The 22,811-nt window shown below is 32.6% G+C and overlaps 2 protein-coding genes across 5 annotated transcripts in view; one reads left to right on the top strand and one right to left on the bottom strand.

Moving 5' to 3' along the window:
• The window catches only part of LOC136819246 (talin-2-like), a 31,591-nt gene extending 28,524 nt beyond the window's left edge, over nucleotides 1-3,067 (bottom strand). For all 4 annotated transcript variants that reach the window (XM_067075465.1, XM_067075466.1, XM_067075463.1 and 1 more), the window contains exons 1-6: nucleotides 2,903-3,067; nucleotides 1,479-1,554; nucleotides 1,155-1,255; nucleotides 757-831; nucleotides 594-648; nucleotides 157-248 (exon numbers count right to left, since the gene is read on the bottom strand). In XM_067075465.1, coding sequence (XP_066931566.1) covers nucleotides 157-248; nucleotides 594-648; nucleotides 757-831; nucleotides 1,155-1,255; nucleotides 1,479-1,554; nucleotides 2,903-2,968 — 465 coding nt within the window. In that variant the 5' untranslated portion in view covers nucleotides 2,969-3,067. The remainder of the gene's footprint in view (nucleotides 1-156; nucleotides 249-593; nucleotides 649-756; nucleotides 832-1,154; nucleotides 1,256-1,478; nucleotides 1,555-2,902) is intronic.
• Nucleotides 3,068-13,695: 10,628 nt separating this feature from the next.
• Nucleotides 13,696-22,252, top strand: LOC136819197 (uncharacterized). Its single transcript, XM_067075409.1, has 5 exons — nucleotides 13,696-13,818; nucleotides 19,038-19,142; nucleotides 19,468-19,731; nucleotides 20,342-20,449; nucleotides 21,516-22,252. The coding sequence occupies exons 2-5, from the start codon at nucleotides 19,041-19,043 to the stop codon at nucleotides 21,645-21,647; spliced, it is 606 nt and encodes a 201-aa protein (XP_066931510.1). The 5' UTR covers nucleotides 13,696-13,818; nucleotides 19,038-19,040; the 3' UTR covers nucleotides 21,648-22,252.
• The last annotated feature ends 559 nt before the right edge of the window (nucleotides 22,253-22,811 follow it).

The raw sequence follows: 22,811 nt of genomic DNA, 5'->3' as shown, positions 1-22,811 counted from the left end.
GATTACATCTATTTCATTTCCCCAGTAAAATCAAAAGAGATAACTTTACAAAAAGTAAAACGACAGTCAGGAACGTTCTCAGACATTAAATTTGCAGTATCTTAATGATTTCTGGTAAAATACTTTAGCAGCATTTTGAATACTCTTCGATAATACCTTTCGGCTGAGTGTACCAAACTGCTGTTGGTCTTGTTGTTGTTCTCTAGTTTCTTCAATGAATAATGAATACTCTTCGATATTTGTGATACCTAGCAAAAGAAATATGAGTTGTAAATTTCAAAATGTTTAGATAAAACCAAAAATAAGCCAATCAGGCTATACAAAAAATCTTCAATCTGTTTCAAGGGTGCCAGAAGTACCAGAAGTGCCCGCTGGTGCCTGGTGGATAAAAATGGCTTTTTTATAAAGTTTTCTTTTTAAGTAAATAGGCAGTTTTTATTAAAAATTTGGTAATTTGAAGAGGGGCAGCGCGCTAGAAAACCAGATGCTAAAAATCATGAAATAGTCTTTTTGATTTTTATAACAAGTGACAAATCTGAAAGAAAACGATTTTACATCCCTCTGGAATACATATGGGAAATAAACCCACTTACCAACTTTCTCACAAATGGTTTCCAAAACTTGCCCAACAGTCAAACTGTCATCGATCTGAAAAATAACAAGTATTGTTTATTATAGAGAAAGTTGAAGGGAGTTAAACAAAAATGTATTCACAGGGTATGATAATTTAACATTAAGGTTCATAAGGGAATTTACCATGACAGTTTTAATAGTTCCATCCAACATTTTGACTTTCAAAAGTCTGTTTTTGTTGCGATAAATTATTTCATCCTGAAAAAAGAAGATCGAAATGGTTGTAAGAAATAAAAATTTGGCAATAAATTTGAGTTATAGCTTGGTAGACAGTGATTATAGCCATAAAATATAAAAACATAAAACAGGTATAATTATTCCTTTAAACACTAGATACACTCTAACTGCTTACAGATCTCCCGGGGAGGGGTGACCAGTCTACCATATTTTTTCCTGTTTTATACTAGATATTTTTGAATGTTTGAATTTTAAAACATTCAACATTCAAATCTAATACAAGATGGTGGACATACTAAGGGAAGCCTGATCCAGTCAAGTAATTTAGAGATCAGCGCACTTACCCCATTTGTGAAGTTGTAGAATTCCAATGGCCTGTCATTTTCTAACCAGGCACTTTTGGTAGGGTCACTATTGTCACTACGGAAAATACCGTAATTTTCACCTAAAGTTGAAAAGAGGTCATTAGTCTAGTAATTAGTCAGCTTTTTTGAGAGGCGAATAGACAATTTCCCATGCTTTTATTAATAGTGTGACTATCGGACACTTATTTCAAGAAAACAATTATGAATAAGATAAAAAATAAAACAGTGTTTAGTGAAATGCATGGATCGGACACAAACATCATCAGTAAGAAAAAAAAAGAAAAGACAATCGCCAACACTTACTTCCTTTGGGAGCAGACTCTGGAACTTTGAATCGGACATGTTTTATGACGTCATTTATTGTCTGTGAGGGATCAAACTGCAATAAAAAAGAAGAACAGTTTCCACCATTGTAATACAAATTAGATAAAAAAGAAATGTCTGGCACAATTTAGAATGTTGAAAGGTCCCAAATCTATAATAATACATAGAAATCAGAACATTCTCTTTAATTTAAACTCCAAGTGAGAATTTATTCCAAGAATTTCCAGCTAGCAGTTTAGGGAATGTATAGGAAACATAATGGGACGTTTCAGAAATGACAAGAGGGATGCTACTTTTTCCTGTATGAAAAGTAAAGACATTCATTATTTGTTTTTCACAAGAAAAGTATTTTCATTTGGAAAAAAGGAAAAGCTGACAGGGAGGATTCAGTTAGTCCTAAGTGATAGGAATTTTTAGGTTTTGGCTGTGTATCACTCCTTTGAGAAATTGAATAATGGTTTGTTGCAGCTAGTAAAGTTGGCAATTCAATCAAGCATGTTAATTTCCACAACTTTGTTGAGTGGTAAAGTAATTATACAAAATGAGGTATTTTTGCAAACATCAACAACTTGATAATGAGAAAGGAATTTCCCGGATGTAATAAAATTAAATTAAAAATTAGATGTTATTAATGAATTATTAAAGAACGTTTGACAAAAAAGAGGAGTGGTGTTACAAGTTTTTCAAAACTACAATCAAATTTCTGAAACATGAGGACCTGTTCTGTCTGGACATGATTTGTAAATTAATACTGTTTGATGAGGTTACTTTTTTTAGTGCAACGATAGTATTGATCAACTTTGTGACCATTATTGATTCCATTAAAGTTCTTTAGGGTTTTGTAAATTTGCGTGAGTGATTATAATTCAGATGGTATATTCTTTTTTAGAAGGATAATGAACATTTTTGTGCAAATCTAAATAGACATCATGTTTTGTGAGTCAATATTAACACATCCCTTATAAGGCTTCAAAATGATAACATGTTTATAAAGGAGTCAACTCCAAAAGTAATTTCTACTGCTCTGATAAACTGTGTCCATGTCAGCCAAAAATGACAGTGTTTAAACATATAATATTAAAATGGTCTTTTCTCTTAACTTTTGGTGTGGTGTGACAACGAGCAAAGTCATTGATGAGTTAATGTTTATAAGTGGATTGTTATTAAGGTTCACGTAAAAGAGAACAGTGACAAATACTTCCTCACACACTTAATAATATAAAAAAATATTATAAAAAAGAGAATCCCTCCTTTTAATACAATATGATAAAATAATGTTATTCATGTATAATAGATGGCTGTAAAAGAAAGCCTTCACTAAGCTTTTCTGGAAACCTTATTCGTTTTCAATATAAAACTTTTGGAGGTATCAAAATGATATTGTAAAGTAAAAAAAGACTTACTTGAAAAGTTTTGGTGATTTCAAGTTTCTCGAGCACAACTTTGATGACAATCAATCCAGACGACATTTTGATGTTTTTCTCTTCCCACCTTCTGAGGTCTTCAAACTTTTCTTCAATTTACTGTGATGGAATTATCAAGTTTTCATTTTTTGATTTTCCCTAATAATTGGATATAAAAAGAAAAAATGAAAAAACTTAGGGAACTAAATGAAAAGATGTCTTCTAATTTAACAAAATAGAGGTTTAATAAAGATATAGATCTCAATGAATGTGATTCACTTCAACTTTAGGAAGATTCGAAGTCCTTCCCATCTGCCAAACTATTAAATTTCAAAAAAAGTTAAAATAAAATTGATATCTCTTTTTTGAGATAAGATACATATCTTGATAGAAAACCACAAAGAATCTGTCATACCAATCAATTCCAGGTCAACAATATAATAAAAAAACAACAAAACCTAGGCATACCAAAACCTGCCAAAACCATATACTGCTTGTTTTACACCCAGCCCAAGAAAAGTTGTATTTTGTAAGTATCATTAACAACATTTAAAATAAAAAGTGTTATCTAGCTCAATCGCATCATCCCAATGATGTAATGTGCAGTCATTACACCAGACAATACCTTTTATGTAGATAAAAAAATAAGAGAAAAAAAACGTAAATTCAGATTACACAATATCAAAGTTGGTTTCACTTTTTCAAACAAAGTTAAACGTCACTTTAGTACTGCAACAATCTACTATACAAAATTGTTTACATAAGAAGCATAACTATCAAAAGTGTTCCATCAAACTGGTATAGTCCGTCTTAAAAAAAACACGGTAAAAATATTTCAGAGATGATTCTACGATAAGTTGTAAAAGCTTATTAGCAAAGTGTGGAGATTATTAAAAGAGTAATGCATTTGATGTTATTAACTTAATGATGTAATGAACTTAATGTTGTCTTTGATTTTCTCAAAGACAAACAAAACACCCAACATAAAATTCTGTTTCCATGGTTTTAATAAGAGCAAATCTTAACCTTGTAATTAAAAGAGATGACAATCTTTAATGGATTTCTTTATTCTAACAAATGAGATCCTAGCAATAACTGTTAGCAATGATAAAACCAAACTTGTATTTTTACAAAATATCTGAAACTTTCCAAATTGCTTATTTTAAACTTGCTAAGCCAGGATAATCAAATGCTCAAAGGCCAGCAAAGGCAAGGGAAGTGAAGTTGGCCCAAAATTACTCTAAGGTGCCTAATAAACTAGGGGGGTTGGGTCACAACAAAAAAGGGGTATCTAATTAACACAGGGGGGGGGTCGGTAGTAAAATCTCAGACATAATGACGTTTACTACGGTGGTGGTGTGACGAAAAATCGAAAAAAAATTTTACTACCCAGGGTAGTTAAATACTAAAATGGGTGGTATCTATATGTTAAATGTTGAAAAAATTTTACTACCTGGGTAGTTAAACTGGTAAAATTAGCAAATTTTAGCTATATTATTGTAATTCTCTCAATTTTTTGGATGACTTTTCCGAAAAAATCTGAAAATTTTTATAATTCGAAAAATTTTCTGTTGGAAAGTTGTTTGCTGCAAACAAAAAATCCTCGAAATTCTTTGTCAATATAAAAAAGATTTTGATTCTAAGGGCAAAACATTAATTTTTGCACTAAGTGACAAATGTGTCACAGAAATAATCATTTTTCAGCTTTTTTTGTAAAATCAGTCCTAAAAGCAACCAAAAAGTAGGTGGTCTCCATGACAAATTGTCCCAAAAACTTTTACTACCAGGGTAGTAAAATACCTCTTCCAAGAGTCTGGGTGGTGGTATGTAAAAATTCGTAAAAATCCTTTTACTACTCATATATGTCTGAGATTTTACTACTGACCCCCCCCCCTGATTAACATGGAGTTGAAAATTGTACCTCTGAATACCCCAAAATAAGATAAGCAGGATTTATCTCAAAGCAATTTAACCCTTTCACTCACACGAATTAAACAGCCAATATCCCAAAGCTGCAAACCAGCTACTAAACTTACTTATGTTGGAATATCTCAAGAACCACTAAATACTTGCTCTTGTCATGTAGTTCAATACTAACTATAAGATTATTGAGATTATACATGCAATTATCATGAGAGGTCTGAAACTGGATTTTTTTGTCATGCTTTGAAAAACTACTGTATCATTGATTTAATTCTGAAGATTTTTAAATACTTCCATGTTATTACTAAACTGTAAAAATGATATGGAAAACCAGCAAAACGGATTTATTCCCATTATTCTAAAGAAGAAGTTCTAAAATTTGCAACCTTTAAATCAAAACCTGTATCATGTGTGTCTCATTTTATCTTAAGCTTAAGAACAACGTCTTTGTGATAAAATTTGAGCCTTGAAAAAAATATCTACTGCTTATGCCAAACATTTGCGTCATTGTCAAGATTATGATTTAAACAGCAGTTTTTTTGTGACAGTCATTACAACTTTTCCAAAAGACCGTTTCTTTCCAATCTTATATATATACCGGGTGCACCAAAAAAAAGTATACAACTTTGTCGAGATATTGTGAGCTTCAGAATTTAAATTTTCTGTTCATTCTTTTTTTATTGTATAGAGGATACTTTAACTTGAATTTTGAGCTATCATACATTAAATTTGAAAAAGTAGTTCGTAAGTTATTTCCAAAAAACTGACTTTTTTTCCATGTCGAAATTTCAAAAAATCATTAAAAACAGCGAGCAAACTTTTCTCTTGACACTTCCCTTCTTTACACATTAAAATACCAAAAAAATGGAATTGTGTTCATCAAAACTCGTTGCGGAATTTAAGAATATGGTAAAACAAGCTATTCCCACGTGGGATAATATTTTTGGAAAGGCTGAAAGATTTTTTTGGAAATCTCCAAGAGAAGTTTTGATGTTTTGTGTGTGCTATGTGAGAAAATTTTGAAAAAAATAGATCACCATTCCTCGACTAGTTGCTCAAAGAACTTGGGTCTGCATTGAGTTTGCTGGTGTTGGAAATGTTCATGACGTGCAAATAAGATGGACAAACTGTTGGCAAAATATAAGATAAGAGAAAAAGGAATAAAAAAAACAATGAAATTGTGTTTTTGTCATTTTGTCTTATTTATAGCGTGATTGCTGTTTTTAATGATTTTTTGAAATTTCGACATGGAAAAAAAGTCAGTTTTTTGGAAATAACTATTGAACTACTTTTTCAAATTTAATGTATGATACCTCAAAATTCAAGTTAGAGCATCATCTATACAATAAAAAAAGAATGAACGAAAAATTTAAATCCTGAAGCTCATAATATCTCGACAAACATGTATACTTTTTTTTGGTGCACCCGGTATAAAAATATGTAAAAAGCACTAAATTACAAGACTTAAATTATAAGACCTCAAAGTCATTCTAGGTACACAAAGTTGATATATAAGAGCATATCCAAGAACAGTTAAAAAAGTTAAAAACATGTGTGAGTGCATGGATATACTGCACATTCAAATCAAGGAAAACTGAACTATGTTAATTTTATGGAAAGTGTGCCTATCCCTCACCTCAACTACTGTTCACAACTCTAGTCACCCTGGAAACGTGGCCTTGTTCAAAACTCTATTAAGTTCAGAAACCAGTGCTACATGGTATTCCATCCCTCAGACACCTAAACTTTTGGGAAAAACTAAAATCATTGAAATTATACAACCTTCAAAGACCGAGAGAACTTATCATATCATTTACACCAGGAACGCTATTGAAGGCAATGTCCAAAATTTTAGTTTTGACAAAAGAAAATGAGGCTTTTTCTGCCATACAAATCAGAGATTGGAGAGAATTTGGGAACTTAAAGCTGTCAGCATTTAACAAAAAAATATCTGGAAGAGAAGTCTTTCCCAAGAAGGCCCTGGTTTGATCAACACCCTTCATTCCAATATGAGATTTGACAAACTGCCACAAAAAACAACTAGACAGCTTCCTCACAACCAGTGCAAAACGAACCACTGCTTCTCAACTATTTCAATTTTAGGCAATCTGACTCCAACAGCCTCTAGGAAATGTCAAAGCATCAGATTAGACTCAACGAGTTGGATAAGCCGTGGAAGCAGAAGCCAAAAACAGGTACAAAGAGGTAGGTAGGTGGTGTTAGAATTGGTGAAAGTCAGTATAGCTCAAACTCTTACCCAACATACAAAGTTTACAGGTAATGCATATTTAGACTTTGTACCCAATGCTGAACGCAGGTACTTTCAAATCCAGTAAAGAATACAGCTTTCCTATTTTTCCATTTTTTTGCAAATTTCTAGAACTGAAAATAAAGGAATAATGATTATTGAATGCTATCCACTGATGATCTGTAGGCACTGTTCTATAGCTATGGACTCGCTTCAAGTACTCTTTGATTGAGAAAATGATCAACAAATTAAAGTTTTCCATCCTTGAGGTAGTTTACAGAGTGTTTCGCAGGGCACAGGGGTAACTTTTTTGACTCAGCCAAATCCATTTAAACTGTGTGTATTGTTTTCAAAATCTTCAAAATGGTAGAACTTAGATGCAACAGTTCATTTTGATGGAAGTTGTTGGAATGTTCACAAAGTTCTTGACAGAAAATCATTGATTGATTTGCATTCCCGTCCTTGTTTGCCATGTTTATGCAGATGGACTGTCAAAGCAGTCCTTGGATTTAACGATACATCCCCTCTTTCTAAATGCATTATTTCTGCTTTTGTGACTCTAGGGAGATATTAACACATTCCCGAAAAAACAAGTGATACTTTTATGTACCTACCTGGTTATCAAACTAATCATTGAACATTGAAACAATGAAACACATAAGACATAACTGGTCAAAATACAAAAAAATAAAGAAAAATGAAAGCATATCTATTGGGAGAAACTATCAACCCAATTGAAAAAGACTTTTGAAAAAGAAATAAAAAAGCTTTTAAACGCTTTTCTTTATAAAAACAATCCATTATCAGAAAAATGCACAGCTTAATAAATAAGGTTTCCAGAAAACTGAAACCATCACACTCTACCATGACATTTTCTTCTTTTAGAAAAATTAATAATAAAAATAATAATTTGGCTAAGAACATTGATCTATGCTTTTAAATAGTGATTCTTATAGATAAAGATTCGTTTTCAGCCAAAAAATAATAAGTGTTTCTAGAAAACTCAAACCAATGCCCTCAACCGTGACATTTTCATCTTAAAAAAACTAATAAAAATAATTATATGGCTAAGAACATTGATGTATGCTTATTAATAGTGATTCTCATAGATAAACAAAACATGCGTTTTTTGAGCCAACAAATTTTTTTTGCAAAAATCTACTTCAGCTATCTTTTACCTATGATGGTACCCTACTTTCATGCAAAAAATCAGAAAAAATTAATGATCCAATTTTTCACAAAGTCCAAAAAACCTGTTCTTTAGCTGTTTTTTTGGCCCAAATTTGCCCCCCAATTTTTTTTTCTCGAAAATCAGGCTCTGTTACATTTTGGCTGCCACCATTTTGCACCTTTGTACCAAAAATCAAAAGATTCCAATGATTCAATCCTGAGAAAAGTTGGTAACAGACGAACAAACACAGGTTAATTTCATAGGACCTCCACCCCACCGGGGTAGGTCCAAAAACTATAGAAAAGGGTTAGAGATCTCTGTTATAATTTGAAATTGAATTCTTCTGTAAAATAAAACAATGTTATATAATCAATAGCTGTTGAAGTGAAGATGATGACAATTCTGAGAATTTTTTTCAAAGAATCAGAAAAGTAAGGAAAATTGTCATTCAGTCGGACGATGTGAGCATAAGTTATTTGTGATGGCCCCCTTATTAGATGTAATTTTAGAGCTATTTTGACAGTTCCTTTACCTTCAGCTGTCAAGAAAGGTTAAAGGATGACATGAAAGGATGACATGAACATAATTAATTTGATACCTTACAGGGCTGCAAATAAATATTTTTAGTCAATCGGACATCATGTCCGACAGAAATGAAATCCTGTCGGTCAAACTCAAAATCCTGTCGGTCATTCAGTGTATATTTTTTTTTTAAGTTACGGAGAAAGTGAGTAGGAAAAATAAAAGTTACCTTTAAACAGTTTGTTACTGTATATAACAGAGAAATTGATTCGATAAAAGTGATCTTAGAAACACTCTTGGAAGTTACTTATAAACACTCTTGAAAGTTATGAAGTAAGCAAGTTGATGAAAATGGTCTTAAAAAAACACTTGAAAGTTACGAAGAAAGCGAGTCGATAAAAGTTTAACTTTGAAACACCCTTGAAAGTTACAAAGAAAGCGAATTGATAAAAGCAGCCCTCGAATTTCAGGTCGGCATACGGCAGTGCCGACCTAAAAGCTGACCAAAGAGTGCGTATGGTCGGCAGTTCATTGCCGACCATATTCATTGATTCTCTCGGCAGCCGACCATAAGTTATCTTTTAGGTCAGCAAAGCCGACCTTAACAGCAAAAAGTATTAAAAGAGAAAAACAATCTTTATTTGTCTTAGAGGGAACTTCCCAAGCTCGCGAAACTTCTTTCTTGTGAAATTTGTTTATAGGAACGATTAAAATAACTCAAATAAAAAAACAAACATTGCCGTAGCCTTAAACAACTTTGCCGACCTAAAATATAGCTCAGATCGGCATTGCCGACCTAAAAACAAGCTTAGGTCGGCAAAATTTTTCTTACTTTTACTTGAATTTCGAGGGCTGTAAAAGTGATCTTAGAAACACTCTTGAAAGTTACGAAGAAAGCGAGTTGATAAAAGTTTAACTTTGAAACACCCTTGAAAGTTACGAAGAAAGCGAATTGATAAAAGTGATCTTAGAAACACTCTTGAAAGTTACGAAGAAAGCGAGTTGATAAAAGTTTAACTTTGAAACACCCTTGAAAGTTACGAAGAAAGCGAATTGATAAAAGTGATCTTACAAACACTCTTGAAAGTTACGAAGAAAGTGAGTCGATAAAAGTTAACTTTGAAACACCCTTGAAAGTTACAAAGAAAGCAAATTGATAAAAGTGATCTTAGAAACAAAGAAGGCTATGAAGAAAGCAAGTTGACTATTAAGTAATTTTAGAAACACCCTTAAAAGAGTTACAAAGAAAGCGGGTTGATAAAAGTGATCTTAGAAACAAAGAAAGTAACGAAGAAAGCAAGTCGATAAAAGTTAACTTAGAAACACCCTGAAAGCTACAAAGGAAGCGAGTATTAAAAGAATAGGCTAAGTAAGAGACAGGGGTGTAAGAGATTTATTTTCAACTCTCAAGTTAATGGTTTATTCCTTTTTTCATTCGGACATCATGACCGACACAAAAGATTTTCAGTCGGACATTGACTGATGACCGACGCTTATTTGCAGCCCTGCCTTAAAGGAAGAAATTTTGGTGGAAAGAAAATTTGGCGGATTTAAGGGATTTGGCCAGAATCCGCCAAATTAAGTTCCCGCCAAAATTAAATTTTTCGAAAATATCATCTCTTTAAAGCTTTTTGCATTTTTTTTGCTGTTTTTACACCATTTTAAGGATAATAAATTTTTCAGCAAACGCCAAATTGATATCCAGCCAAATTTAGTTTTTTCATCCATCACCAAATTAAATTCCCTCTAAAAAACTATTTCGGCCATCTGCCAAATTAAATTCCCGCCAAAATTTCTTCTTTTAAGAAGATAAGCTGGCACTCTTTTTGGCTATTAGCTCATTGAAAACATTTTTTAACACTCTGAAAGTTTTAGACTTTTAAATCCTATTAGCAGCATTTATACCAAATTTTACAATTATACACTGACCAGATCAGGTTTTATGACTTTTTTGTGCAGGCATATCATAAAATCCAGCTAAAACCCAGTAAAATCCCAAAATCTTAAATTTAGCATAGCTTTTGACCTAGGCATTCAACTGACTTTAAATTTTGACAGGTTTTAGGTATCAATGATAAATTTTTAAAAATATTCTAAAAATTTTCAAAAACTGCTGACGTCATCAAAAATGACGTCATTGTTTTTTGAAAAAATTTACTCATTTTCTGCTTGGATTTTAACCTTTATGATGACGTCATCAACCCAAATTCTTTTCTATGAACTCCTTTTATGGTAGAGAACATTTCTACCAAATTTCAAGTTCATACCTTTTCAAAAGTAATGCAAGGCTGGTGGAAAACACCCCCCTTGAGAATACAAAATCCGAAAAAGCCTGATAATTAATAATCCAGGCGTAGTTAATTGATATAATCGATAATCTTGAGTAATCGATAAATAATTGATAAGTAATCGATGGATTAGATATCGATTAACCGATAGAATCGATTAACCGATAGAATCGATAGGTAATCAGACCTTCAAAAAATCTTGAGTATCAACCAGCGATCAATTATTTCCAAGCTATCGATTACTTATCAATCACATATCGACTACATACAACCTATCGATTACTTATCAATCATGTATCGATTGTTAACAATCATCGATTACTTATTGTTCATGCATTGATTACTTATCAATGATTTACTTATCTTCGATCACGTATCATTATCGATTATATATTATATTATATCGACTGACTATAGACTACATTACCGGCCCTTTTTACGCCGGCCCTTATTCCATCAACGAGCCCAAAAATAACGCTAATAACGTCCGGCATAAAAATTGCCAAGATAAGGTATTTAATGAAGTAAAGAAAATTTCTGGAATTTGCCAGCCAAATCTCATACCGATCGTATTACTTGTTTATTCAAAGTAATACGATCGGTATGAAATTTGGCCCGCTTTCAAATTAATAATGCTCCTCCAAAAAGGCAAACCATTCAATAACGCTCCTTCTCTAAATAAAACGGTAACTTTGTTGTTTTTTTTTACTTTTTTTTGTTCAGCCTTTCAGAGGGTTTGAGAATGCTTCAGCCGAAATTTACCATAAGCTTATAAAAAAATGAGTGTAGTAGCTTTTCTAGGCCCTATGCTACGAGGGGATTGGATTCAATTCAAAAGTACATCCCAATCGAGATCAGCGAAAAATGTTGCTTTAATTTCGCGAATATGGCGAAAAAATTCGAAAAATCGAAAAATTTAATCTCGCGAAGGCGAAAGTTAATCCAATTAAAGTACCATTCCCTAAAATCTGATAAATAATCGATCACAAATCGATAGTTGATCAATCGATTAACTATTTGATTGATGATTAATCAATTTTTGATCGATATGTAATCGATCAAAAGCTGTGATCGATAGCCGATTGATTTTTAATCGATACTTAGGCGTAGATCACAAATAAGTTGTGTTCGCGTCGTCTGACCGACTCACTTTCTATCTTAAAAATCCGACACTTTTCAGTTGGAAAGTCGAAAATCTATCGGATTTTTTACCAATATTTTTCAAAGCATTTTGTACATCCATCGTTAGTCGCCAATTTGATCAATCCAGTGTTAGTTCAAAGAAGCTTTCCGTCTGTAATTTTTCAAAGATTGTTTGCGTTAAAAAGCGCTATGTGACTGTTTTTTGCAACCGTGATATGTAACAAAGATCATAATGCAGCTAGTGCGCTTGATAATTCTTGCTGCGCGAACAAACCTATATTCAGGGCGCATTTTTCCAATGATTCTAGTGCTGACCGACCGACCACTTTTTGGGGCTGGAAATGACGAGAACACAACTTATATGTGATTGACGCCTTAATTTAATTGAAGTATAATCGATCTATAATCGATAAACAATCGATGACAAAATTGATCGATAAATAATCGAGCTTTGAAAAAATCTTGAGTACAGTATCAATTACCTATCTATTCTATCGGTTAATCAATATCTAATCCATCGATTACTTATCGATAATTTATCGATTACTCAAGATTATCGATTATATCGATTAACTATGCCTGTAATAATAGGGTTAAAGGGAAGGGTTGAATGGGGCAGGCGCATACAAAAAAGGGGCGCGAAATTATCATGATAATGTACGTTAGCGTATTATGTGATCACTTAATAGAAAAAGGTCAAATGAGTTTTGTCCCCCCTGCTCCAAAGCACCCACTCTGCTACAGGATTAAAGCTTGGCATTTTAAAAATACATCTGTGAAAACTAAAAGTAAACAAACAAACAAAATTTCACACACAATTTGTGGTGAATTTCTTAAAAAATGTGAAAAAATTACAAAGAAAACTTTGATTCCCTTGTAACGCAGTTTACTTCAAAATAAGAAAGTTGAACATATTCTATCACGCAGATACCTTTGGTTAAGCTTTCGACATCATGATTGCTTACTTATGGTGTGGTGAATGCTTTGCTCACCAGCCACTGGCTGCACATTCAAAACAAAATGGTTGCACGAAACATTCTAAACCGCATAAATTATGTTTTGATGGGCGTTTTACCGACTGCCGTACGTCATACATATAACGACACTTCATAGCTTTTGCAAACAGATTTACGCTTATTTTTAGGTTATTTTTAGACATTTTTTTTTGATTTAAGGAAGAATTCATTCAACCAAAAAATATTTCAACTCCTTCTGTAAAAGATTTGCAAACTTCAGTAAGCTAGACAGCTAAAAAATGCAAAAAAGGATAAAATTTATCATGAAATTTTTCCGAACACAAGGGATTCGAGTCGAGAAAATGAACGTCATAAAGTTTGAAAACTCCGACATTTTCATGTCAAAAAATCACGAAAAACCCAAAACAATAAAATGAAAGTGAATTGTGGTGCTGACAGTTGAGCACTATCTTTTGATCGAGCTCCGATGTAGATCGAGTCACGATCGCCGTCGACCAAGCAAGGATGTAAACATTCTAGCCTCTCTGCGGACACTTAAATGCCCACTATGTCTGATAGATAGATTCTGATAGAGTTCCAAACTGATTGTGAAGACGAGTGAGAAAACGAAAAAACTAAAAGTTTTGTTCATCTGTTCATTATATGTAAGTATTTTTTGACTTTTCTATGACTTTTTACAGGGCAATCCTTTTCAACCTTCGATCAGTGATCTATCAACTTGATGAGGTTGAACTTAAAGCCTGAGGAATTAGCTAGAGAGTGGAATCTTCAATATTTCCTACAGTAGATAGAGCAAGAATTATATACGCAAGAATAGCTAGTCTTTTCTGGGAGATCGCCACAGTCTTTTGAACATACATACATTTTTAAACCAATTTCATTTATCTTATTTTTGTTAATGCTTTTATATGTCTGTATGTAGGGAGAACAAACATTTATGTTGTTAACTACTGAAATATATAGATAGATACATTGGGTTAGCCGAACCTAAGTTCAAGAAACGATACGCTAACCACAAGTCATCCTTCGCCAACGAAAAGTACGAAAAAGAAACTGAACTTTCCAAGGAGATTTGGAGGTTGAAACGAAAGAATCGTGCCCCAAAGATTACTTGGAAGACAGTCCGTAAATGTCCACCGTTCAATCGTGCTTCGCTGGAATGTTCACTCTGCCTTAGCGAAAAATTAGAAATTGCCACATTCGACCAACCTGAGAAACTGTTAAATTCAAGGAATGAACTGATCTCGAAATGTCGGCATGTGAATAAGTTCACCCTCAAACTCCACGACACCAAAGACTGAAATGACGTCAATTACTTTGACGAAGACTTTACAGTGTACAGTATATTTTTGTAAACTTGAAACGAATTTTTGTATAGAATTTTTGACTGAAAAGTTGCGTGAAACTTTGAGTATCAAACAATTCTTATCTCAACTTCAATTTATTGTGTAAAATGCTTCCTCCGGGTCAAGCACTCTCTTGCTGAAGAAGATATAAGCAACTTAAGTAGATAGATAGATAGATACATAACTTATTACTCCAGCATAAATGTTTTTAATAGACCTTTTTTCAAAGAGGACGTCCTGTTGAATAATTATGTAGTCCAGCCATAAAAACAATGATAGAGCCATGCATAATTACTGTATCATGCATATTGTAATAATTATGCATGGTTTTATCATTGTTTTTCTGCTGGACTACATAATTATTCAACAGGGTGGCCTCTTTGAAAAAAGGTCTATGACAAACCGCGTCAATGAAATTGGACCAGCAATTTTATTTTATTTTAAACAATATATTTCGAATACTTGTGATTCATCTTCAGGTTCTAAAATATAAAATAGTAAAACAGTTAAAACCATTTAGTAAAAATATATATTTTCCATAACACGCATACATACAACCTACTCTGATCAAAGAACATGTAACTGAAAAATCAAAATCTAAGTTCACTAAATCAAAAGTGAATTCCACTACAACTCCCCTAGGCAATAAAATCTATTAAATCTTTATTGTAAGAGTTCTACTTTTATATTCATCTTTGGTTTTCAGTTTTGGTTTTACTTTATTAATCCACAGTGCCTCAAGGGACATTAAGCATTGTTCAGATTTAATTGTGCGATCTAGAATCATTACATTTTCCATCAAAATTTCACAATTACAATTTTGAAAATGTCTTCCCACTGGAGTGTTTACGTTGCGGTGCTCTTTGATCCTGGTAATTAAGTGCCTGGCAGTCTGCCCGACATAGCTCGATTCACACCGAGAACATTTAATAAACAAACCGCGTCATAAAGTTGATTTGTTTTTTTCAACACATCGAATCTCCAATATTTTAATATCACCACAATTTTCCATATTTGATTGATATTCGATTGTGTTTGATTGAGGTTTGCTTTTGTTTGATTGTCATTCTATCAGATTGTGGAAGTACTTTGATTTGTGAAGTATCTTTACGTCACATAGAACAAAAGAAAATAGCAAAAGAACAAAGGAATTACCAATAGCTACCATTATTTCGGAACCATGATATGGGGAATCGCGATTTTATGGAAATGGAAATCCTCATATCAAATAAAGCATCTTCTAAAAAATTTCATTCTTTCCCATAAATGGGAAAATGAAAAACAAAGAAACTTTGAGCCTTTAAGACCAGGGGATGTCAATGGAACTGTTTGATTACCAAACTAATCAAACTTAATCAAATTTAACAGTTGTTTTGGAGAACGCAACGTCCTATTATTGAATAACAAATTACTTCACATACCTTAAAAGAAGAAATTTTGGCGGGAATTTAATTTGGCGGATGGCCAAAAAAGTTTTTTCAGAGGGAATTTAATTTGGCGGATGGACGAAAAATCTAAATTTAGCGGGAATTTAATTTGGCGGTCGCTTAAAAATTTAACCTTAAGATGGCGTCAAAACAGCAAAAAAATAGCGAAAACACCTTAAAAGAGATCATATTTTCAAAATGTTTAATTTGGCGGGAATTTAATTTGGCGGTTGGTGGAAAAAAGAAATTTTGGCAGGAACTTAATTTGGCAGATTTCAGTCAAATCTGCCAAATCCGCCAAATTTTCTTTCAGCCAAAATTTCTTCCTTTAAGGTACATAACTTTCCCTCAGCCAATAAAAATATGATAAATTATCTTGTCTTTAGGTAACTATTGTGGAGTAATTAGTTATTCAATAGGTCATCGCGTTCTCCAAACAACTATCCAACAATAGGTGTTCAGTTACCAAACCAACTACTAGAACAGTAATCAAACCAAGAAATTTCGGTAAAGTTCAATGACTTGTTCGATTGATCTGTTAATTAAAGTTTGATAACTATTCGATTATAGTTTGATAGGTCCGATTGTAATTTGATAGGTTTGATCATAGTTAGACATTCATTCAATAATAGGCAATTTTCGCAATATATTTGCTACTCTAGTATATAATACCTGAGAATAGCAGAATGATTACGGAAAAGAACCAAGATACTACTCGAACACTCGTCGAACAACTCGAACATACACCGAACAACATCGAACTGTATTTTTAATCTAACTAATCAATATATTTCCACGGTAAAGCTCTATTACTGTTCGATTTAGTTTGGTAATCAAATGTCCTATCCTTCAAATAAGTTCGATTGAGTTTGATGGTTCGATTAATAAAATTGGTTCGATTGGGTTCGGTTGACATCCCCTGGATAAAAAGAAGTTATAGTCTAAAAACCTGTAGTATTATCATGTAATGGGATGTCCTAATAAAACCATTACCCCCTGTGGACGACACCGTTTTTTGGAATTTTTTTTCACTTGGAAATCCTGAGAAATTTTGAAAAAGGTTCCAGAAAATGCAAGATTTTCCTAATTATTTGGTCATCCCTATCAGAAAATCTAAGATTTTTCCTTAAAAATTCTTGAATGTTACAGAAATCCTGAAGTTTTTTAAAAGTAAATTGTTTGAAATTGAAATCCATTTCCTCCACAGGGGGTAACAGACTATAACTGGAACCGCCCAATAAACATTATAATATTACACCATAAATCTAGAAATTTTAATATTTCTGAAATTTATTTTTCTTCAAAAAATTAAAACATTACAGAATGTTTCACGCCAAATACGATCATCAGATGTATGAATAAAAAATTTGAACAAATTCTACTATGTAAAACATATTAGAAAGTAATTAACAGGCTATAAAAGTCATTAAAAGTAATAAAATTTGAGTTGATTGGCTAAAGAAATATGAATGGTAAAAATTGTGTCTAGAGAAATAAAATGTATTGATAAGTGCATTGTAATTTAAATGTTAAAATTATCACACATCTGGGGGGGACTGTTTTGTAATTTTTCAATATAGGAATTTATTTACGTGTTGGCATTTTGAAATCAATTCCGATTTTGTGTTAACGAGCTCACGTTTAGAGGTGATTTATTTATTTAGCTCTACCTTGGTATAGAGCACTTTGTCACCACAAACTACTGAAATTGTTGTTGAAATTTGAATATCTTGTAAAGTACAAAAGTTGTATCAATGTCAAATTTTGACCATAGATAGATATTAATGTAAAAAGAACTTTCCTTTCAAAATTTTTGAAATTTTTTATAGCCAAAAATTGAACATGGCTAAAATATGATGTCATCATTAAAAAAAAAAGAATTACAATTTATAGCGTCAAAATTTCATATTGAAATCACAAATAGTTTTAAGTTTGACGTAATGTTAGGTAGTAATCTTTATGATGTCGTAATATGTCACAATACAGGTTTTTGGGCTATAACTTCTTGTAGGCTAAAAATCAATTTTTCTAACAGCTATGGAGAACATTATACTTCTTTCCAGCCGTGACATCATAATAACTTGGTCTTTTTTCAATAAATGCTTTAAAGGGGACGTCTGGTCTGATTTTAGGTATTGTTTTTTTAGAATTTTTGGAAAAATTATTCCAGGGAGATTAAAATGAGCTATCTCACTTCAAGAGATTTTTTTTCTATCACTTTCTATGGCCATTTAAAAAATCCCTCTTTTTCAAAATTTATGACGTAGCTTATGTTATATGTTTTCTATGTTCTTTCAAGTAAACGAGATTAACTCCTCTTTCTGTGCAGCTGGCATTTTTATAAGAAAATTTTAAGTAAGTCAGAGATGTGCAAGATCATTTAAAGTCGTTAAAACATCTTTTTCCCAACATTTTGTCAATGAAAGCTTACTCCAACATCTTCATAGAAAACTGAAATATTTATATTGTTGTGGACTGGAAAAATCATCGAAATTAGAAGTTTGAATTAAAATGTTCTTATCAAAAGTTGTTTAAATACAGTAATTTAGACTACAGACAAGATTTCTGTTCTTATAAATTACGAACAAAGGTTACGTCAAAAATCAGGTAAAAGAGAGGAAATTGTAAAACACTAAAATCTGAATATGTCAGTCAAAACTAAAGATTTTGAGTTCGTTTTTTCTGCAAAATTTTTTTTACTAATTTAGCTGTCTGGCATAGAATTATGACTGAAATGATCTACCAAAGCAGACGTCCCCTTTAACACTGTTCGTACTAGGGGGTTTCTGTTTGGAAGGGAAACTTTTATGCTAATAGCTCCTGAAATGATAAAGCTTTGGACATGAAATTTTTACATAAGAATTTTCACACCTTGATATGATGATATTGCTGACATTATGTGTCATAGAAATTGATACAGGTCTAATACAAAATAATTTTTATGTTAAATGTACATATTTATGTTCAAAACCATTATTTATTGAATATTTAGGATAAAATAAGGCTTTTGTACTGGGGAACCCTTTTCTACAGTAAGGCCTTTGTTTGTTCACACTCTGGAATATAACTATGATTTTTTCGGTTTTTTAGATAATGTCGAATGGTCAGGAGGAAAGGGATGGAAATGATAATTCATGTACACCAAACATAAGATTTATTTGTTCTTTTGAAGGCGTACTAAAGATCATAGAATTTGTAAGTGTTTAGAATTTTCAGCAGAGCTTACTCTATCATAAACTAATGAAATGAAAAAAGTCAAACAGGGCCGCCTATAAAAACTGTGGAAAAGTTTTTGTAGATTAAGTGCCAGTTTGGTTTTCTCTTATTTCAAATAGTGGCTGTTCCTCAACATTATCCAAACCTTTGTCATTGTGGTGCGTTTGAATGTTTAGGTCAATATACAATAGAGGGGTAAATTGTGTCTCATCACTATTCTTATTCCATCAAATAGAGGGTTAAAATATTATTGAATCAAGTTTTTGGAACTTTTCCTGAGTTTTCCCATCTTCTATTTTTCTAGGGATCCATTATTTTTGTAAAAAACCCTGAAGTATTTTTATTTATTTTCTTCGTACTGTTCACTGTTCTAATCGCATGGATTATTTGTGCTGCTGCATTTGACAACATACAAGGTGGTTACGTCATAAACGTCAAACCGAGATACATCATTTTTCTCATTATCGGTATCTTTTGCTGGATATGGGTCATTTTTGTCATTTTGTTTAATATTTTGGGATGTTTCAATAAATGCATTTTCAATCGACTCACAAGATTGTTTGGTTGGGTAAGAATTTTGAGCACGTTGTTTTTGCCCTGTGGTTTTTTATGAAATTACAGAGAAAAGAACTTCCCAAGAATACTACGCTACTTAACAGTACGTCTTTTGAACTACTAAAGTTGGTCTAAAAAATAATCTGCGATGGAAACAAAAGCTGTAACTTTAAATGAAATTCGAACTAAAAAAAGGTTTTTGTGCTTGTTGAAAAGATATTCACAAGAGAAATGTTATCAAATACCATTAAAATTTCCAAATTTTGAAAAGATTCCGCTTTAAAAAGGACTACAGCAACCTCGTACTTCTGGGACCTTATAATTCGTATTTCGTAAATATGCAACAAATATAATCATCCACTGATCTTTATAGTGGTGTAATGCATCGAAAGCGCTAGATCTACTTTTGCTTAGATATAAGTGATGTAGCGTAGTCTGTCGTTAGGAAAAGTTGTAACACTACAATGTCTTCTAGTTACGGGTACCACTTTCAAAGAAACGCCGATCAACATAAGATGGCAGATATAGCTTGGGCCGGGGTTTACAGAAGTCAGTGATATCATCAAGGGCGTACCAAGACTACTGACAACGAAGTGATTTGATGTGCATGCATTTTTTTTCAGCACATCTTTTTATTGGCGTATTCACTTAGTTGGTTGTTCTTTTGGATGTTTGGATCCATCTTGTTAGCTTGGCATCACAAATTCTGGAGTGGAAATATCGCAGCATCCGTAAGTTCTCTTTTGAAACAAAATATATTTATGAATCCTCTCATAGTTTCTTGGATGGTTCAAGCCCCCTATATAATCAACCCCCCCCCCTAAAGGCCAACTCCCCCCTATATATAAATTTCTCAGGCACAATCCCACCCCCCCCAAGTGTTAATAACCGAGGTCGTGAACCCTGGGGTAAAATTTTCGACGGGAATGACACTGAAAATGATAATTTTATTTGGTAAAGAACTTTGAACCCTATATAACCATATCCTCTCCCCTAAAGGCTGAACCCCCCTAATAATGAGACTTTTTCAACCCCCCCCCCCTTACAGGGTTGTCTGAGAATTTGAAGACCCCCCACCGCTAAACATAGGGGAAATGAAACTATGCCTCTATGAGCTACGAGTCCAATTATTATATGCCGTTTTAGACTTTTGACTTTGAATTGGATTGCTAATTTTGTGCTCGTTGGAAAGGAAAAATTACGAGAAGGATATTATCATGTGAAAATCAAACGAGAAAAAAAATTAAATGAAACTATTGATCAAAATTGAAAGTTGTTTGCATTTGTAATTTCACTGACAGTTAATTCGAAAAAAAGTACCTTTGTCTGTATTAATTAACGTCGTGCAAGAGAAATCTTTGTAGGACACTATAGATGGTAGATATAACAGTCTCTAAGGTCTACCATTTGGTTCTCTTTTTTTTGCATCATATAACGAACAACGAGTGGTTTTTTGTACCACAGGATATTAAACGACACTAAAGCTTGTCCAAATACATCCAAGAACATTTCAACAACAAATTAAAATAAGAATGAGCCATCAGCAATGTTATTTCATGCAAAGAAAAGGCTTTACATCAACAAAACACAAAGTCTCAGAACTTGCTGACTCTGGCTGCCTTTTTGTTTATACTCTCTCCGAGAGTTCTGTTTCTAAGAATCGCTTAAGTGTCTAAAGTACGCTTTGTATCTACAATTATAGTTATATTTAACAATTGTAATGTCTTAAGCGCTGTATTTGTTAGTTACATTCTGATAGCGTAAGTATCTTATCCATTTATTCTTTTTGTCTTACAGATTTTTGGATTCGTCAACTCCATTTTATTTTTCATCGATTCAATCATGTATTATCGAAGATGTCGAAAATATCGAGTTCAAATTCGAAAAATCCGTCGAGGTTTGATTGAGAATGAGGAAGAGGAAATTTGAAAAATCTAAAGATGTATTGATTGCATTTGTTTCAATATTTACGGAGCTGGTACAAATGGCAATAGCTTTTCCTGTAATGGAGACAGTTAGTTTATGATTTATCTAGATCCTGACTGATTGTAGATGACAATAGACCTTATCGGAGTTTTTTATTTTTCTAAAAAAGCGATGCATCGTGGGATTGTTTCAGGAGTATTACAATAGAATTCCCTCGAGGAATTCCTAAGAGGTTTCTGTTGTAATACCATTGAAACAATCCCACAATGCATCGCTTTTTTAGAAAAATCAAAAACTCAGATAAGATCTATTAATCAGCACTCTTACCGTTTTTCAGTTAAAACTTCGAGCTGTTCCACACCGCAAACCTCAAAAGGGTACATACATAACATAAACTCGCTTACGCGTGCAACTGAGAAAGATTTTAACTATCAACTTGTCCTTCCTTTATTAGCCCTGAATTACGCCTTTCCCGAGTCTATACTATTATAGGGAATATTCCAAACATTAAAAGATGGGATCGTCCCTGATCAATTGAAGGTAGGTATGGACATGAAATAGACTTTAATTTACGGTGCATTTTCATAATATTTAGATTTTGCAAAAGAAAATTCTCACTTATACGCCTTTACAGTGCACTTTCTTTTTAACTTTTTAACGATCTTTAAAGTGCACTTTGAGGAGCCTAAAATGTACCCATAAAGCATTCCCTACTTTTGAGTGATTGTTATTAATTTTAGTATTTTTATCACTTTTTGTAAGAAATAATATTTAAATTATATGTATACTGTATGTTGTAGTTTTTGTATACTTTTTTGCACAATTTTAATACCTTTTTGTTTTTACTTAATTTTTGTTACCACCGTGTATGATATTTAGAGTTTTCATGCTTAGATATTTAGTATAATATTTAAGTTTTTCTGTAGATATAATATAACAAATTTCCAAATATGAAAAATTCAAATTTCTCCCTAAAGCTTGGTATGCTTTTGCGTCTGTCTGTTTTGATATAGGACTCATCGTCAATGGAATATAAGCCCGAAGGGCTAGAAGGGGATCGACGGATTGAATCTAGCGATTCTTTTATTTTCGAGTGAAATTTTTTTCGAAATTTAGCGGTAAATTTTAGTTTCAATCTGGCATTTGTGCAAAACTAGGCGGGTATCG

Source organism: Clytia hemisphaerica, unplaced genomic scaffold, assembly GCF_902728285.1.
Source record: "Clytia hemisphaerica strain Z4C2 unplaced genomic scaffold, Clytia hemisphaerica genome assembly, whole genome shotgun sequence".
NCBI classification, from domain to species: Eukaryota; Metazoa; Cnidaria; class Hydrozoa; order Leptothecata; family Clytiidae; genus Clytia; species Clytia hemisphaerica.
The sequence above is the reverse complement of the archived record's forward strand: the minus strand, read 5'-3'. Positions and strand labels throughout refer to the sequence as shown.

Coding starts and splice junctions, on each gene's coding strand:
- LOC136819197 (XM_067075409.1), top strand. CDS start 19,041: ATGTCGAATGGTCAGGAGGAAAGGGATGGAAATGATAATTCATGTACA. Junction 19,143..19,467: donor TACTAAAGATCATAGAATTT/GTAAGTGTTTAG, acceptor CTATTTTTCTAG/GGATCCATTATTTTTGTAAA. Junction 19,732..20,341: donor TCACAAGATTGTTTGGTTGG/GTAAGAATTTTG, acceptor ATTTTTTTTCAG/CACATCTTTTTATTGGCGTA.